Raw genomic sequence first — 18,837 nt, forward strand, 5'->3', positions numbered from 1 at the left:
GTTTGGAATTCTCAGGGAATCCACTGAGAATTCCATGGACAGAATAGCCTGGCAGGGCTATTCCATGGGGTGCAAAGAGTCAGGCATGACTGAGCAACTAACACACTGTATATTAGTCTGCTGAAAACATCATATATATTTTTTTCTTAGCAAACAGAGATGAATCCCATCTTTTAAATTAGCTGCTTGGTACAACTGAGCGACTTCACTTTCACTTTTCACTTTCATGCATTGGAGAAGGAAATGGCAACCCACTCCAGTGGTCTTGCCTGGAGAATCTCAGGGACGGGGGAGCCTGGTGGGCTGCCATCTATGGGGTCGCACAGAGTCGGACATGACTGAAGTGACTTAGCAGCAGCAGCAGGGGTTTGATGATGCATGGAATCATTGTCTTATGGATGGACATCTGCATTGTTTACAATGATCTATTATTGCCAACAATGCTGCATGGACCCATCTTGAACACACACATTTTCCCATCTGTGTATGTAGCATCGATTGATGCTGGTAAATGGATTTACACATTTTGAATTTTGGTACCTACTGCTCTGCCAATTTATAGTCCCATAAAAGTGCATAAGACCACACACATCTGTCCCACGCCTAAGTGTCTCCATGTTTTTTATTCTGCCCAACTACCAGGAGACTTCAATGTGTGGTAATGACCTCCCCACCCTGGAAGCAGACCAAGCAGAGTTATAACTTCATCTCTTGAGGTGGAGGTGGAGGGGCTTCCTCCCCAGGGGGGAGGCTAGATCACATAGCCCCCAGTTCCCTGGGTTCTGTGCTTGTTCCCCAAATTAGAGAAACATGTGTGAGTGGGAGTGCAGAGTTCCCTGAGACTCTGAGACAACCTGGCCCTTCTGGTTCTCCCAAGGGGGCTGGAAAGTGAGCTCTGGAGTTTACAGGGCCTGCGGGGAGTGAATCAGGCTTTTACTTTCACCAGTAATAGATCTCACTTCTGGGGATTGGCTTGGATCATTTGGCTTTCCCTGTAGCGGAGAATATGCCTCCCCATGAAAAAGACGGGCTCAGTGAGCAGAAACCCAGACGTCCTGTAGCTAAATCCCCACATCACTCTTTTTTTTAAAAATTGAAGTATAGTTGATTTACAATATTGTGTTACTTTCAATTGTATAGCAAAGTGATTCGGTTATATGTATGTGAAGTGAAAGTCGCTCGGTCATGTCCGACTCTTTGCAACCCCATGGATTATACAGTCTGTGGAATTCTCCAGGCTAGAATACTAGAGTGGGTAGCAGTTTCCTTCTCCAGGGGCTCTTCCCAACCCAGGGATTGAACCCAGGTCTCTCGCACTGCAGGTGGATTCTTTACCAGCTGAGCCGCCATGGAAGCCCAAGAATACTGGAGGGGATAGCCTATCTCTTCTCCAGGGGATCTTACATATTCTTTTTTCTCAATTCTTTTCTATTATAGGTTATTACAAGATACTGAATTTAGTTCCCTGTGCTATACAGTAGGCCCTTGATGTTTCTCTATTTTATATATGGTTGTGTGCAACTGTTGCCCATAGACACTGTTAATGTGGGAAACAGTCCTCCCTGCACAGCCCAGTACTGTACTGAAACCTAGGGCTGGTCATAAGGACAGAGAAAATGCTAGAAGTGCTCTGGAAACTGCTTTCTCTGTGAGCACCCATGGGTCCTCCGTGAAACCTGGGAACCCTGCTGTACTACAGCTCTAGCAGTGTGGCTGGGACTGTGCCAGTCCCCTCCTCTGAAACTCTGGGGGCTCCCTACTGCCTGCAGAGGGGCATCTCACCCCTCGGAAAGGCGCCCCAGGCCTCCCTGTGGGGCCGTCACGCACCTTGGGCTCATGCTGTGTCTGACTGTGAGCTCTCTCTCCTTCTTGCTCTGATTCCAGGATTTCCCTTAATTGTCTCTGCATTTCCAGATACAACTCATCTTTCTATTTTTAATTACAAAATTATTTATCTATTATTTTTGCCCCACCGTGAGGCTTGTGGGATCTTAGTTCCCCAAGAAGGGATTGAACCTGGGCCAAAGCAGTGAAAGCACCGAGTCCTAACCACTGGGCCATCAAGGAATTCCCTTTGCTCATCTTTTTAGGCCACTTTTTACATGAAACTCAAGTCCTATCCCTTCAAATGCACCCAGAGGTACCAACCTTATCCCAGAGAAGCCTCTACCTTCTGTCAGGGGCCTCCCCTTCGAATCCTTACTCTGCACCAATCACCACACAGTCACACTTCTGTCTATATAGTATTATGTGTATCCAAGCATACAATGTGGTGGAAATAGCATACAACAAAGAATCTAAGGTTTGAATTTCAGATTCGCCACTTAGTAGGTGGCCTTGGGGAAATTAGTTAACTGTCCAGGGCCTCAGTTTTTCTCTCTGTAAAATGCGGGCAATTGCTCCCACTCACAGGCTTGTTTGGTAATCATTGGTTCTTGGCCACGTCTATGTGTATGCACACGAGTATGTCTGTATTGACTTCCTAGGGGACATTTGGCACTGGGTAGAGACATTTTTGGTTGTCACAACTTGGGAGGGATGTTTCTGGTATCTAGTGGGCAGAGGTCTTGCACGCATGCATGCAAAGTTGCTTCAGTCATGTGTGACTCTTTGAGACCCAATGGACTGTAACCCACCAGGTTCCTCTGTCCATGGGATTCTCTGGGCAAGAATACTGGAATGGGTGGCCATGCCCTACTCCAGGGGATCTTCCTGACCCAGGGATCAAACCAGAGTTTCCAACAACTCCTGCATTGGCAGGCGGGTTCTTTACCACTAGCACCACCCAGGAAGCCCCAGGTAGAGGTCAGGGATGACTAAGCATCCTACAATACATAGGACAGCTCCTATGACAAAGAATCCTCTGATCCCAAATGGCAATAGTGGTGAAGCTGTGAAACCCAGTGTAGACAAAGTAATGCATAAATGCAATAAGGTGCCTGTGCGCGTTCTGGTTCACAATAGGGGCTCACTGAATGGCAGGAAATGTTTCTGATTCATCCCTGTGTTGTCCAACAGCTCCCAGGACGGGGCTTAGCACAGGGCAGCTGGGTGTCAGCACTGGGAAGGGAGGAAAGAAAGTAAAGAGGGAATATTCTTATCCTTATAGGTTCTAAGGAAAGGCAGTTGAAGACTCAAATTTGGGGCTGTGGAGGTTCCAGGGGAGTAAGGGGTTGGGGGGAGTTCTCCGCGTGGACTATTATTTGGAAGGGAGGCTGGTGGCTGAAGAGGACAGCTGGGAGCTGTGTGGGGATCCCCTCCAAGTTCTGCCTGCCCCTCTTGGGCCAGTATGACTTATGGACTGGGGACTTTTTGTTTCTGGCTCTGAATCATGGGGCCATGGTGAGGAGGAATGCAGCATGATTCAGGTTGAAGGGCTTGACCATGACAAGCCACCCAAATGACTATTTCAATAATAACACTACGCACTTTTATGTTTTCCTTTCATCATAGATCTCAAAGCACAGTGCAAACATTAATTAAGACTCTCAGCATCCCATGAGGCACTGTGTGTAAATATCACTCTCCCCACTTGGCTGCGAGGGTAACTTGAGCCGAAGAGGCCAGGTGGCTTAGTCCAGCATGGCTCATACCTTGTTGAGGCTCCACCTTGGAGAAGCTGGGGCTTAACAGCCTCCCCACCCCTCCAACTATGACTTCTTTCTTCCCTTCCCAGGCCCTCTTGGTGATGCTATGCACAGAAATGGTTTCTTACCCTCCCACTGGGGCAGCAGGTTGATGACTTCAATGCAGAGATGTGGGGCATAGGGAGACCCTCACTCTGACAGGTCCGCTGACTGCCCTGTGCACCCACTTCTGCAAGGGGCAGTGAGGGAACAGAGGATGATGTCAGAAGGGAATTGAAACACTGTTTTTAAGAGTGACACCCTGGGGGTAACTTGCCTCAGAATTTTCCCAAAATGTTAGCACAGGGTCAACTGGGTTAAGCAAATAAGAGGGTTCCTTGTATTATTCTTGAAAATGTTTTGTAAACTTGAAATTACTTTTGAACACAAGGTTTAAACGGAAAAGACAGATGCTTTTTCTAGAGCCACAGCCCTTTCTTAGAACCGCAGCAGCCAATGCCATTGAGAGTCCAAAAGAAACACTGGAGAAAAACAGACAAGAGGAAAACGTGTTCAAAAAACAAACAACGCTCCCTTCCCACCCGGGCTCCCGGGCCAAAAAAATAGCACAAAATCTGGCAGAAGGAAACCCCTTCCCCTGAGCGCCGCAGGCTTGCCTCCCCGGGGGATGCCGCACGGCTGTCCTCGCACGTCGGGCGCTGCAGTGGCGCGCGCCCCTCCCTGCCACCGCGCCGACACTGCCCCTGGCGGTGACTCACGCCAGGCAGCCCTTAAATACGCGGAGGACCTGGGAGCCGCACTCATGCTGCAGCCTTGAGCCGCCCCACGTCCTCCTCTCCGGCTCCCTCTGGTCGACGGCAAGCAGGCGGGCGGGCGCCGAGCTGCTGGTAAGTAGGCGGGTCGGCCTCCTGCCTCCTCCTTCCTTCCTACCGGACTGGAAGGACCCGGTTGCCCTCCCCCTCTCTTTCTGCTGACCCCGCTCCCCCGGGGAAGAGAATCCAGAAGAGGCCGGGCTGGCGCGGTGCCTGAGGAAGCTCTCAGAACGCGCCTCCCTGAAGCCCAGGCGCCTGGGGCCACAGCCCGCCTCTCCTGATCCCTGACCCGCCTCTGGCTCCACTGGTCCTACCCATCCCTGATGTCGACCTGAGATGCTGAGACGATGTTTTACATTGGCAAGACACATGGAAAGTTGACTAAATTATCACACCAGTTTCCCATCAAGTGTACCTCTTTCAGGATACTAGCTCCATCGGGAGAAGAGTTTTCTCTTTTTTAAGTTTCAGATGATTCAAACCCAGGTCCTCTTCTTCAGCACATGGTATGGTGGCCACCAGTGGTCCATGGTGAATTTGGGTCTCTCAGGGATTGCTGGGGGCTCCCCAAGTAAGAACTGTCCTCTTTTCATAGACTGACTCACAGTTGCTACAAAAGCAGCTTCAGCAGATGTTCTGATGTCTGGTTTGGATTCCAGTTTGGAATTCCGCTGCGGATTCAGAGTTTTTCCGGATGCTACGTTTGTGTGTGGCTTAGGCCACTTTCCCCTCTTGCCTTGGCCGCTAATGGCTTTGGGCGGAGAGAGTCAGAGCTGAAGATGGATTTGTGATGAGGGTGGTTTGCATTTAAGACTGTGACTGTTGTACCTTTACCAGCTTCTCTGCTCACACACAGAGACAGAAGTGGGGCCAAGGAACCAACGGTGGAAAACCAGAACTTTTCTAGAGTTTCCCAGCCATGCTGAGCGTGAGAGTGCCAGTCTACTTCCAGGGCCAAATGCGTGACCTCTGAGTGGGCTGGGACTCTCTCTTGGATGACACATCACTCAGACTGAAGGTGCTAGATGCCCATCTGAAATGCTCTGGCTTCTCCTTTAGGATTATATCACCGTATCTAAACCAGTGTGGGCACCACTGGCTCCATAATTTAGAACTTCTCTAATGGCTGTCACGTCTTACACTCTGCCTTGACTGAACATCTGGGGTACATTCAGGGCCAGACCGTTGTATTTGCCTGTGGTCTTGAGTCAGCCAGGCAAGCTCTGTGGGGAGGAGACAAGTATGTGAGAGAGGTCAGGGCCAAGGGGAAGGGTTCTGAACAGACCCTGCGGAAAGTCAGGACATGGAAGGCTCTCCCAGGGCTGGAGACACTACTTGGCTTGCTCAGCAAATGGAAGGGGGGGTGGGGTGTGGGTGGAAGTAGATCCAGATGGGGAGAAGTCAGGAGAGCTGGGGCAGAAACTGTTCTAACTCTGTCCTGCCAGCGCACGCTCCTGGGGCGGTGATCACACATGGCAATTTGCTGAGTCCTGACCACCAAAGACTGACTCCCGCTTCTGGTTTCACTGCCTCCATGGGCTTTGGGAACATGGGATTTAGAAACTTCTTTCAAGATCCTTTGAGGAGGGGCTGATCCATTTTATCAAAGTTGGGCCCCCCAGGTGTTACCCTGAGAAGGGGGCTGTAGCCCAAGGCTTTTAAAATAAAAGCCCCAAGTAGGAGTATCTCTTTGGTCTGCTGGCAAGTTTGTCAGTATCTCCTGCTGCTTCTGCCAACCTAATTACAGCCCTGCTCTGGCCTCTTTAGGAAGCCCTACCTCCCCTAACCCTGTGGCTGGAAAGGACTGGCTTTTTCTTTCTCATTTTCTTCTTTAAACAAATGAACTGTATATTGACTTTGGTGGGCCATGAGAGATGGGGTCAATGATTGAACCAGGTGGGGGATGAGGATGTGGCCACTCTTCCTTTGGGGTTCCAGGATGTGTTTGGGGGTAAAGTCCTGAACGGGGCTATGTATTGAGATGATGGGATCAATCCCTCTGGTTCCTTCCCTGCACTCCTCCAGGGCACTCAGGTGAAACTGAGTGAACATAAGCATCAGGGCAGACTTGAGGAAGAACATCTCTCAGACCATGCAGCCTGGGAGTTGGGAGAGGCACTTGACCTTGAATAATCATGCTGGGCAGCTAGAGGGTGGACTGTAGATAAACCTGAGATCATTTTAAGATGGAGAGAGAGAAGCCACCTCTTTCTGCTTCCAGGTGCTGCCAGACATGTGGTTGATGAGATCCTAAAGCCTCATGTTAAGGTTCAGGGGGTCACCAAGCATTATGGTTAGATAGAGCCCTGATGTGGGTGTCTGGAGTCTTCCATTGATTATGTGACCTTAGGCAAGACCCCTCATTCCTCTGGGTACCTTTGTTTTCCTCTCTACACATTGACCAGATGGTTAGATCAGATGGGCTCAGAGGACGCTGGTACCTTTGATGCCCTGCCCTCTAAGTGCTGCTCCTGGAAACAGCCTCCACTGCTGGATTCAACTCAGTTCAGACCCCAGATTTATGACAGGGATGGAGAAAGGACCACTGAAGGAAATAGCGACAGAGGGGGCTGGACCAGGTCTGTGGCCTGACCTTTAGCTCCCCCCATCCAGGGTTCAGTCTCTCTTTACTGCTTGGCAGTAAATAACATATATCAGGAGTGTGGGGTCCCAGCTGACCTAGGTCTCAAGTGGTGGTAAGGGCTGTGGACCCCTGTATCAGGATCACTTGGGGGATTTGTTAAATGTGCAAAGTCCTGGGCACCCACTCATCCCAGACCTCAGGGTCAGGAGCTCTGTGGGTGGAGCCTCCAGAGATCCCGATTTTACTCAACAGGTGGATGAACAATAATTGTAAGTAACATTTAGTAGGTACTCATTTGGGGCCAAGAGTGAGTCTAAGTGCTTTACATGTAATCCTCATTGATGTGATGCCATGAGGTTGGTTCTGTTAAACACACTTCCCAGGTACTTCCAGACAGTGTTTGTATACTGATGGGGGTGGGGGGTGGTTACCTCATATCAGTGAGATGGGAGGTTAGGATGCAGTGAGCCTGTTAGTGACTTCAGATCCAGTGGACCATGTACAGAGGAGCAACTGGACCGAGGCTGACACTGGCTGAGTGAGGGAGAGACAATACAGCTCCCTTGGTGAATGGGGCACCATTCAGTGCACACGAAGCCACGTTTTGGGAGGCCTCTCTGGGGGAAGGACACAGGCCAGGGAGAGAGATCACCTGTCTGGGGCTCAGTTTCCCCAGATGGGCTAGGAGGTGGCCTCTCAAAGGCCACCTCTGAGCTCCCCAATCCATGAAATGGCTATTGGCCATGTGAAAATGCACCAGTTAACAAGCGGGATTGCCCTGCCTGGAAAACTTCTGAAACATGGTGGGCCTGAAAAGATGGATATGAGGTCCTCAAGCCTCAGTGAGAAGGTGACTGTGCTGGTGGGTCAATGCAGCCTGTAGGGGGCGGTGGGAACGGCGGGGCTTCAGGCCAAATCTCCATTCTGTCTCCGGGAGGATATCAGAGCTGCCCAGGGGCCCTGGGAGTCTTTACAGGAGGGGAAACTGAGGTCTGGAGAATTCACCTAAACTTACACTCCAGCTTAGAGTCAAGACTGGGTAGCTCATCCATCTCCGAGGCTCTTTCCAAAATCTTTGCTCCGTGGCATTGAAATAAGAAGGCGTCTCCTCCCATGGAAGCTCGTGTTTAGGGAATGTGAATGATGGTATTAAACCCCAAAGTCCCAACCCACCAGCCAACAAAGCCCAGGGCTTCGAGGCTAATTATGTGTTTGCCCATGAGTCATATAGGCAGTTCTTGCTAAGGCGACCCAGAGCCAGAGCTCTGGGTCCGAGCACTTCTCCTGGGGAGGGACCACGTCAGAGTGCCCAGGTGAGCTGTCTGTCCATCCTTCTGTGTACTGTGGGCTCAGTGAATTCCCCGGACCCGTGGCAGATGCCGGCCTGGGCCCCCTCCAAGGACAGGGGCTGGTCGCTGCAGTGACTGAGAATGCGTTTGGCTGCTTGGAGGAGGAAGGTGTAATTAAGGTAGCTTTGTGGGACTTTAACTGGCATTTGTCACGGCTACCAAGCGGCGCAGGGCAGCGTGGGCTATTAGGCTGCTGTGTGCTGGGCTCCCGAGCGCCTCGGGCTTCCATAGACGCAGGCCACCCTTACTGGAAATCTAAGGGCCTGCCCGGTGTCCGGCCCTTCTCCTGCGGTCCCTCCCTCCCCGGAAGCGCTGCAGCTGGGTTTGGAGTGGGCTCCCCAGAGGTCCTTTGGAGCACTCAGTGTCAGCTGCAACACGTGCTGGCAAGTAGGAGCCCACTGCATGTGGTGCTGGGGTGGGCTCTGCAGACAGGAGGCTTTTATGAGGGGGAAAATCTGCAAATTCTTGCAATATTTGTCAAGCTGAGTGTGGTCTGTTTTAAACAACAGTGCCTCTGTTCCTGTAAGGAATTATCTTGTGCTTCCTCCTCCCAAATCACAAGGTACCTCCCCTGGCCCTGGGCCCTTCCGGGGCCTGGTTTGATGCCCCTCCCCAGCTGGGGAGTACAAACTCATAGAGGTCTTAGATGTGTCCTCAGAAGGTACCTTGGCCCACACCCTCATTTATAGATGGGGAAACTTGAGAGGCTGCCCTGGGCTCGCCAGGTTATAGGCACTTTAATTTAATCTTTAATACTTGGGTGACAGTACCATTTTGAAGCATTCTGAGCATAGAAGCTGAGTACTGCATGGCTCATAACCAGAAGTGACACTTTGCCTTTGGTAAGTTAGTCCAGGGAGTGGATCTCTGTCTCACACATATCAAGGGGATGGGCGAACACCCACTGGGAGGGCAGTGCAGAGCGCCACTTGCTGGGAGTGCAGACACTATTGTCTTGGTAGATGGCTCTCATGTCATTGCTCTGACACCCAGCCTTAGAATCCTAACCTCTTGGGGATGAACAGGACACCAGCTGTCATCCAGCTCAATACTCTACCTGGTGTAGGACCCTGTTCTCCAGCATCCTTACCAAGTAGTTGCTCAGTTTCTATTTGAACACTCTCAGTGATGGGGAGCTTACTACCTTATAAGTTTGTCCATTCTGATTCTGACATGCTGTCTTTGGTGATGAACTGAAATATGTGACCCCATAGCTTCTGCACACTGGTTTGGACCTTGGAGACCGCATGAGTAAGGCTGCTTTCTTTATCCCAAGTTAGCCCTTGACATATATTAAGAAAGTGCTTGCAGATTCTTCACATCTCTTCTTCTGGCTATTCATCCGCAGTTCCTTCAGTGGATGCAAGCATGTTCTGGTGTCTGCATCCCTTCACCCTCCTCAAACTCTTCTCCAGAAGTCCTTCAGGAGACCAGTTTATCACTGGTTTTCTTCAAGTTCAGGGTGAAACTGAGAACAGCACTGCTGATATGGACTGATGAGGGCAGTGTAGAGGAAGACAATCACTCCTTTGTTCCACACTTAACACTTCTATTAATGCAATCTACAATCACATTAGCTTTTGTGAGCAGCCTTCCTTCTCTGTTACCATCAATTAAAAAGCCCTAACATCTAAGGGTGGATGTTAATTCACTTTTTTCAGTGCCCTTTATCTAAGCTGTTAATTTTCTGCTCTCCAGTTCTGGATCTGACATTTGTCTATACAAGTTCATCCTTTTAAATGTGTCCATAGCTTACTCTGGCCCCCTTCCTTTACATCTTGATTTCATTAGTCAAGTTGTTATTTTTCTTTCTTCTCTCTACAGTTTTACATACTTATTTGAGTCTTTGAAGTGAAAGCACAGCAGGTCAAGGCTTGTATGGTTTGTGACTAAGGCAACAATCAAGGTCTGGGGTGGGATGAACTTGGGCTCTGTCCCTAGAGTAAACTTTTTGGGGGACAGGGGAGGGTTGCACTGAGTTCCAGGTAAGGAAGCCTGGACTATTCTGAGTTATGGACCAGACTCAGGACCCCATGAGTTCAGGGGAGCAAAGAGAGGTCAAAGAAATACCTTTTCTACCCAGTCAGTTTATGGCCTTATAGACCATCATTTGAAATTCTTTCCTCTGACTCAGGGCTTTTGCTCATTAAAAGGAGAGGCACTGCATTAACACTCAAAGTTCTCATCAGCTATCTGAAGATCTTGGCTTGAGGCTTTAAGCCTCAGTTTCCCTGCTTGCTACATCCCTTAAAATGATGGGAATGTATGATCAGCAGTTCTTAACCCTTTGGGAGTTAAAGACCTCTTTGAACCTCAGATGGAAGTTACAGATGCTCTGCACATACACAGAAATCCTTCATCACTTGACTAAGAATGCCAAGGTTAAAAGCACTTTGAGGCCTTCCTGCCTGAAAGAGTCTATAAGGGCATATTGTGGGTGAGCTTGGCACATGCTCACACATTTTCGCAATGTTGTACAGATCACCTCCACAGCCTTTCTCCTATCTGCCCCTCACAATGGCCTCAGGTGGGGACAGTGGTTATCGACATCACTGAGGGTGAGGAAGCTGAGCCTGGAGGCCTCAAACTTCATTCAAGATCTAGCGACCCCATGGACTGTAGCCTACCAGGCTTCTCTGTCCATGAGATTTTCTAGGCAAGAGTACTGGAGTGGGTTGCCATTTCCTTCTCCAGGGGATCTTCCCGACCCAGGGATTGAACCCGAGTCTCCCGCATTGCAGGCAGACTCTTTACCCTCTGAGCCACCAGGGAAGCCCAAACAACTAGTTCAGTTCAGTTCAGTTCAGTCACTCAGTCATGTCCGACCCTTTGCAACCCCATGAATTGCAGCACGCCAGGCCTCCCTGTCCATCACCAACTCCCAGAGTTCACTCAAACTCATGTCCATCGAGTCGGTGACGCCATCCAACCATCTCATCCTCTGTCGTCCCCTCTTCCTCCTGCCCCCAATCCCTCCCAGCATCAGAGTCTTTTCCAATGAGTCAACTCTTCGCATGAGGTGGCCAAAGTACTGGAGTTTCAGCTTTAGCATCATTCCTTCCAAAGAAATCCCAGGGCTGATCTCCTTCAGAATGGACTGGTTGGATCTCCTTGCAGTCCAAGGGACTCTCAAGAGTCTTCTCCAACACCACAGTTCAAAAGCATCAATTCTTCGGCGCTCAGCTTTCTTCACAGTCCAACTCTCACATCCATACATGACCATAGGAAAAACCATAGCCTTGACTAGACGGACCTTTGTTGGCAAAGTAATGTCTCTGCTTTGAATATGCTGTCTAGGTTGGACATAACTTTCCTTCCAAGGAGTAAGCGTCTTTTAATTTCATGGCTGCAGTCACCATCTGCAGTGATTTTGGAGCCCCCAAAAATAAACTAGTTAGTGGTCCTTAAATATTCACATAGGGCCCAACCCCCATACCCCATTTTCCACTTTCTATACAGTTTATAGGCCTGAACTCAAATACCAAAACTTCCATGACTTTGGATCCATTCTCAGATCAGTACCATGTCTGAGGGAACATTTGGGCCTACCTACCACCTTTCAGTGTGTCCGACTCTTTGTGAGCCCCTGGACTATAACCCGCCAGGCCCCTCTGTCCATGGAATTCTCCAGACAAGGATACTAGAGTGGGTAGCCATTCCCATCTCCAGGGGATCTTCCTGACTCCGGGATCAAACCAGGGTCTCCCACATTGCAAGCAGATTCTTTACTGTCTGAGCCACCAGGGAAGCCCTCTTAGCTCAGAGTACATCCTAAATTTTCTCGGACTTACTCAAGGCCACTCGATGTTTCTTTTGGAAAGTGGTACTGGTACCCAGAAGGCAGACTCCAGATGTCAGCTGACATACAGCAGTCCTTTCAGTGAGACAGGAAGTGGTGTGGATAATTTCCTTTTATTGGGAAGGTGGTTTGCATTAAACCTTGATGAAGCACCTGTGAAAGGGTTAACACAGGGGCACGCTGTTGCCGGTGGTGATGGGGCAGGGCAGGGCCCAGGGAGAGCAAAAACTGAGCTTCCCTGCAGTCTTTTCCACCAGATCACTGCATGGTCCCGCTCTGTTGGCTGCCGCAGCTCCTCCCAGCAGCCTCCGTGTTCATGGCCTCAGCATCTTCCGCCTGGTTCAGGCCTGGTTTATTTGTTCTCATTTCCTATTGGTTTCTCCTGAGGAAGCCATGTTCAGCCAGCAAGTCCAGGAACTGAGAGGGACACAGAGATGGATAAGATACTGTTCCTGACTTAAGGAACTAGTTGGGATGGGGCACCAGCAGCCCTGCCCTTGTGAAGCCTACTGAGTAGTGAGGAAGCAGATGGGGTCACAGGGGATGCCACATGTGCCTCTGTGGCTGGGTTGGGAAGGAGGTTGGGAAGACCACCGGCATTGGAGGGCGACTAAAGCCGACTCATGGAATCCTAAGGTGGAGGCATGTGAAGTGCGGGAAAAATTTGGATGAGGATGAAGAGCCCTCTAGGTTGCTTGGGCAGCAGCCTGGAAGTAGGAAGGCTGGCGGGGAAGATGAAGAGGCTTGCAGATCAACCTACAGGTAGCATGAGATGGGCACGTGGTCATGGGGTTCAAAGGCAAGCCGGTGTTTGGCACCCAAGGTTGATGCTGGCTTAAAAGTAGCGGCAGTGTCGGTGAGGCAGTTCTGACCCGCGTGCTCTCTCTCCTCTTGCAGAGGCCATGCCACCGAAGCATTACCTTCTTCTGCTGGTGGGCTGCCAGGCCTGGGCTGCGGGTCTGGCCTTCTATGGCTGCCCAAGCGAGTGCACCTGCTCCAGGGCCTCCCAGGTAGAGTGCACGGGGGCACGCATCGCGGTGGTGCCCACCCCGCTGCCCTGGAACGCCATGAGCCTGCAGATCCTCAATACACACATCACCGAACTCAATGAGTCCCCCTTCCTCAACATCTCGGCGCTGATCGCGCTGCGGATAGAGAAGAACGAGCTGGCCCATATTGCTCCTGGTGCCTTCCGCAGCCTCGGCTCGCTGCGCTACCTCAGCCTTGCCAACAACAAGCTCCAGATCCTGCCTGTTGGCCTTTTCCAGGGCCTGGACAACCTCGAGTCACTCCTGCTGTCCAGCAACCAACTGGTGCAGATCCAGCCGGCCCACTTCACCCACTTCAGCAACCTCAAGGAGCTGCAGCTGCATGGCAACCACTTGGAGTACATCCCTGATGGGGTCTTTGACCACCTGGTGGGCCTCACCAAGCTCAATCTGGGCAAGAACAGCCTCACCCACCTCTCACCCCGGGTCTTCCAGCACCTGAGCAACCTTCAGGTCCTCCGGCTGTATGAGAACAGGCTCTCAGACATCCCCATGGGCTGTTTTGACGGGCTCAGCAACCTCCAAGAGCTGGCCCTGCAGCAGAACCAGATTGGAATGCTGTCCCCCGGCCTCTTCCACAACAACCGTAACCTCCAGAAGCTCTACCTGTCCAACAACCACATCTCCCAGCTGCCCCCCGGCATCTTCCTGCACCTGCCCCAGCTCAACCGGCTCACGCTCTTTGGGAATTCCCTGAAGGAGCTCTCTCCTGGCATCTTTGGACCCATGCACAACCTGCGGGAGCTGTGGCTCTATGACAACCACATCACCTCCCTCCCGGATAATGTCTTCAGCAGCCTCAGCCAGCTTCAGGTCCTGATCCTCAGCCGCAACCAGATCAGCTACATCTCCCCGGATGCCTTCAATGGGCTGGTGGAGCTGCGGGAGCTGTCCCTCCACACCAATGCACTGCAGGAGCTGGATGGAAGCGTCTTCCGCATGTTGGCCAACCTGCAGAACATCTCCCTGCAGAACAACCGCCTTCGGCAGCTCCCCGGAAACCTCTTCGCCAACGTCAATAACCTGTTGACCATCCAGCTGCAGAACAACCAGCTGGAGAACCTGCCCTTGGGCATCTTCGATCACCTGGGGAAGCTGTGTGAGCTGCGGCTCTATGACAACCCCTGGAGGTGTGACTCAGACATCCTTCCGCTCCACAATTGGCTCGTTCTCAACAAGGCCAGGCTGGGGACAGACAGCCTCCCTGTGTGTTTCAGCCCAGCCAGTGTCCGTGGCCAGTCCCTCATCATCATCAATATCAATGTTGTTGTCCCCAGTGTGCAGAGCCCAGTGGTCCCCGAGGTGCCCAGCTACCCAGGGACGCCGACATACCCGGACACATCTAGCTACCCCGACACCACCTCCATCTCCTCCACCACTGACTTCACCAGCCCCTCACAGGACTACACTGATCTGACCACCATTAAGACCCCCATTAGTCTTCACCCGGGGGGCATGACCCGGGCCCAGAGTGGGCTGGCCATTGCCGCCATTGTCATCGGCATCATTGCCCTGGCCTGCTCCCTGGCTGCCTGCATCTGCTGTTGCTGCTGCAAGAAGAGGAGCCAGGCGGTCCTGATGCAGATGAAGGCACCCAATGAGTGTTAGAGAGGAGGGCTGGAGGAAGGGCTAGGGGACAGTGGGACCCCAGAGGACCCGGGATTTCACCATGCTTCCTTCACCTCTGGGTCCACAGACCATCCCCTGTCCCTCTCTCTCGGGTCCCCTAGAGAAAGGCATCCCTACCTTTTCCTGACCTGCCTGGTTCTCCTGTAGATGAGGTTCTGGCAGAACCTTCTTACTACCAGGGAGATCTAACCTGCCATGGAAAAAATCCTGTGGTGGTCCCAATTCACATGCCTGGGCTTCTTTCAAGAAGCCCCTCCTCTAAAGCTCATCAGCTCTCCTCCAAAACGTGCCTTCCCTGTGTCTGTGCCCCCGCTGGCCTCTATAGACACAGTTATCACACACCTGCCACTTTGTGGGAATAGTTCTCCACTGGGACAGCCCCTCTCCCAAGTATTATGTAATTTTGATTCCCCTTCTTTGCTCATCTTGTTTGTGGCATGGCTCCACCCTGTCCGCTCAAATGAAGAGTCTCTCTTCATTTCCTGCTCCTGAAGACAAGGTGACTTTTCTCCTCAAAGGAGGCTTCAAACCTTTTAGTGGCTTTTCCAAGAACTGCCAAATGCCCTGGCTTTCAGGATGCTATGATAGAGAGAAAGGGGAAACTGAGGCTGCTCAGTTTCTGAAGGCAGAGTCATCATCAGTGTCTCTCTTGTGATTTTTATCTGGAAAAGGAAGAAAGGCACTGGTGCAACAAGTTTTGCCTCTTTAGAGATATTTCTGAACTGCAAACTTTGCTTTCAATATTTTAGTCCTTTAAGGAATAAAATCATGCAGAAGTTCTGACCTCCCCAAAACATGAAAGTCCGCTTATTGGTATTGGATGGAGAAAGCAATCTGGTACCTGGGGGTCCTTGTGTTCACCTGCAAGGTTTTTCTCTTTTAACTGTTTCTGGAAATGTAACCTACATACAGAAAAGTGTGAGCATGCTAGTGTAAGGTTTGATGGATTTTCACAAACTGTACACATCTGTGTGATTAGTACCCAGTTCAAGAAACGAGACCTCACCAGCATCCTCCATCCGGGGCTTTTACTGGAGAAGACTGGGGCTTGTGGAGATGGCATGGACTTACCTGGAAACTGGCTCCCCACAGATCAGGATAGGCCCCTGCCTGCCCTCCCCCTGCAGCCAGTCCTTGCAAAGGCCCAGCTACCAGCAGTGGAGGAGAAGATGTAGGTATACTCTGGCCTGAGCAGGAAATTGTATTCAATGCCAGACCTTCAGGCACCCAGACTGGGCAGGTCAGAAGCATCTCAGCTAGAGAGGTCCATGCAACCACACACCCTACCCTGCCAACAAGCTGTCTGTTGCTCATTGGAGGTTTCTCTGCTTGGGCCTTTTATGGGCATGAGATGCCCTATATCTGTTTTTAATTTTCACTCTGCATCTCTGCATCTGGGGAAGTGAAATAGCTCAGAGATGAGATCCTTTAATTGGACAGCCAAGTATAATAGAACCCAGCAATCCCTCTGGTCGTGGTAAAATTCTTCATGGACATTACAGTCAGCTAGAAACTGAACTTCAGCATTCTCACACACAGCAGGCAACACGGATACACAGACAGGTCAGACTGGGTCAGGGACTTCTCTGAAGCTTCCCCCTGCCTGTAGTCTGGTTACAACAGTTGAATGCTTTGGTTCAGTGTTGCAGTCACATGAATACCTGCCCTGGCCACCATTCCTGCTGCACACATATTCACACTGGTAAAGAAAGTACACTTATGACGATGCATGTCTTTCTCTGGACAACTGGTATACCACTTTAGAAGTAGAAACAGTGAAATGGAGACTTTCAGGTGTCTGTGTCTTCCCAGAAAAGAGCTGAAGCCAATACTGTTCAGATTTGGAAATCTGCCATCAATCCTGACTGGCCTTTACTAGTTCCCTCTGCCGCACGAGACAAATAAGAAATCCACTTTGGCCTTAACAGCATGGTGCTGACAGGCCCCGACAAAGAGTCCAGGAGCAGATGTGTGTTAAGAGCTAGTGCATTTTGTAGCTTTTCACTCTCTGTCACAGGAAATCTGGGAGAGATGTTGTTAGAGGCAAAAGACATTATCTCACCAAGGTAAATCCGGGTCTCCAAAATGTTTTCAAAATATGTATAGTACCTGGCAGACATGTACCAGGGTTTGCCAGGGTCCAAAAAGAAATGAGCCTAGAGCTTGGGGCTTGAGCATCATTCCCAATGGTGACCTGCCTTGTTGATCCTGGGCCACCTGCCTTGTTGATCCTGGGCCCCAAAGGGGAAGCGTGGCCTACTCTCCTCCAGACAGGAAGCACGGTTTGGCACTGCATTCTTCAAAGGACTCCATGTAAGGAGGCCCCAGCATCTCATTGTGCAAGGGTACAAGTGGGCCAGAGATATCAGAAAGGTAAGGAAGGAGTCTTCGTCATCCAGTGTGACCTGTCAAGCTGAGCCCAGACCCCTGGATATTGATAGCATTGGCCATGACCTTGGAATATCTTCCTCTCTGGCCCAAGATACCTCATGTGTCTCCAGATCAAAGGCTGGCCTGAGGGCAGCTGTCCTCAGATGACTCCGCAGGGAAGCACCCTGGGTGGGGCTGGTGGACCCTTTTTCTGACCTTCTGAGTGCCCCTGGTCCTTTCTCCATCAGAGACGGGAGGGAACCATTGAGCCTCCTCTTCCTTGGCAGGCCATGTGGTCTCTCTAAACCATGGTGTCTGGTCAGGAAGCTGCCAGAAAAGGTGGGTGGAGTTTCCTTTCCAACAGGCTCTTGGCTCTTGGCATTTGCTCACTTCTTGGGGCTGAAGTGAGCTGCTTGGTTCCCCAGAGTTGAGTTCACTTTTCTCCGTAGCTCATTGGCTTCTAGTCCTCCTTGTCAGTTCTCCATTTGGAGTGGAGGGTAAATATTGGAGGAAAGACAATAAAAACTGGTTAGAACCACTGTTTTTCAAAAATGTTTACTCTGCATAGATACCCTTCAAAACACTTAGCAGGCATTTTCTTTTTAACCCTCACAACAGCCCTGTGCAGGAGCAGTACATGTGTGAGGATCTAAAACCTCTTGCTTCTGCAACATTATTTAACAGGCTGTGAGTGTTCCTTCTCTCTTTAAGCTCATACAAGAATTCATGGCCTGTCCTAGGCTTTCATTGCTTAACCAAGGGAAATGGGAGTCACTGTCTTGTTGCTCCCCATCATCTTAGCTATTCGACCCCACCTGGTACTCTGTGGATCCAAAGCTTTGTAAATACAGGAAAAGTTAAACTCATCCATCCATTAAAGAAAAACTGGCTTTCCTCAAGGGAATGTTGGGCTGAGTGTATATTTTTCCTCCTCGCCAGGATTTAAAGGCACAACGCCGTTCTCAGAACTCTTCATGGGCAGCAACAGCATTGTCACTGATGTCTGTGTAGTGAAGTGTTAGGAATCATTTCCAGACTCAGGAAGTTTATGAAGAGGAGGCAGCTACAGATAACAAGATAACTGGAGTTGCTAGAGAGACATGGGCAGTAGCCTGCCTTTAGCTACGAATCACTCAAAGAAATCAACCCACAGATCCCACAGTTGGAATTGAACTGGAGTTGCTGGGGAGGCAGTGGTGGTCTTGGGGAGGAGGTCATGGCTGTGATTCAGAGAGGGGCGGGGTGGGCACTCCTCCAGGCCAAACTCCTCCCAGTCTGAACTTTCTTCTTCACCCAAGGAGGGATTGTTCTCACCAACTCATCACCTTCATGCTGCCTTCAAAAGTGGATCGATTTTGCCTCACTTAGGGAATCATTGCAAATAGTCCCAGGTGCTTGGTGATGTATTTAGAGCTTTCTAGGCCCCCAGGGTTTTATAGAGTGTGAGCCCTGGTGGGCGAGGTGGGGGGTCCTTCTTTGCTGGATGCTGCTTGTAACAGATTTGGGGTACAGAATCGACAATAAATGGTATACACAGGACACATGTGTTCCTATGGGCGCCTTGGCTAAGGGATCTCGCTGTTGATTCTATGCTTGTCACACGAATGCAAGGCTGACCCAGACAGCTCTTCACAGACACCAGATATTCAGGGCTGGGA

General features: G+C 50.7%; 1 protein-coding gene across 1 annotated transcript; it reads left to right on the forward strand.

Annotated features, from left to right (window-relative positions):
* The first annotated feature begins 4,324 nt into the window (after nucleotides 1-4,324).
* On the forward strand, nucleotides 4,325-18,718 carry LRRC15 (leucine rich repeat containing 15). Its single transcript, XM_006041526.4, has 2 exons — nucleotides 4,325-4,474; nucleotides 13,029-18,718. The coding sequence occupies exon 2, from the start codon at nucleotides 13,034-13,036 to the stop codon at nucleotides 14,786-14,788; it is 1,755 nt and encodes a 584-aa protein (XP_006041588.2). The 5' UTR covers nucleotides 4,325-4,474; nucleotides 13,029-13,033; the 3' UTR covers nucleotides 14,789-18,718.
* Nucleotides 18,719-18,837: the final 119 nt, after the last annotated feature.

The sequence above is a fragment of the Bubalus bubalis genome, chromosome 1, assembly GCF_019923935.1.
Source record: "Bubalus bubalis isolate 160015118507 breed Murrah chromosome 1, NDDB_SH_1, whole genome shotgun sequence".
NCBI classification, from domain to species: Eukaryota; Metazoa; Chordata; class Mammalia; order Artiodactyla; family Bovidae; genus Bubalus; species Bubalus bubalis.

Excerpts from the sequence above, each read along its gene's own strand:
- LRRC15 (XM_006041526.4), top strand. The coding sequence starts at position 13,034 with ATGCCACCGAAGCATTACCTTCTTCTGCTGGTGGGCTGCCAGGCCTGG.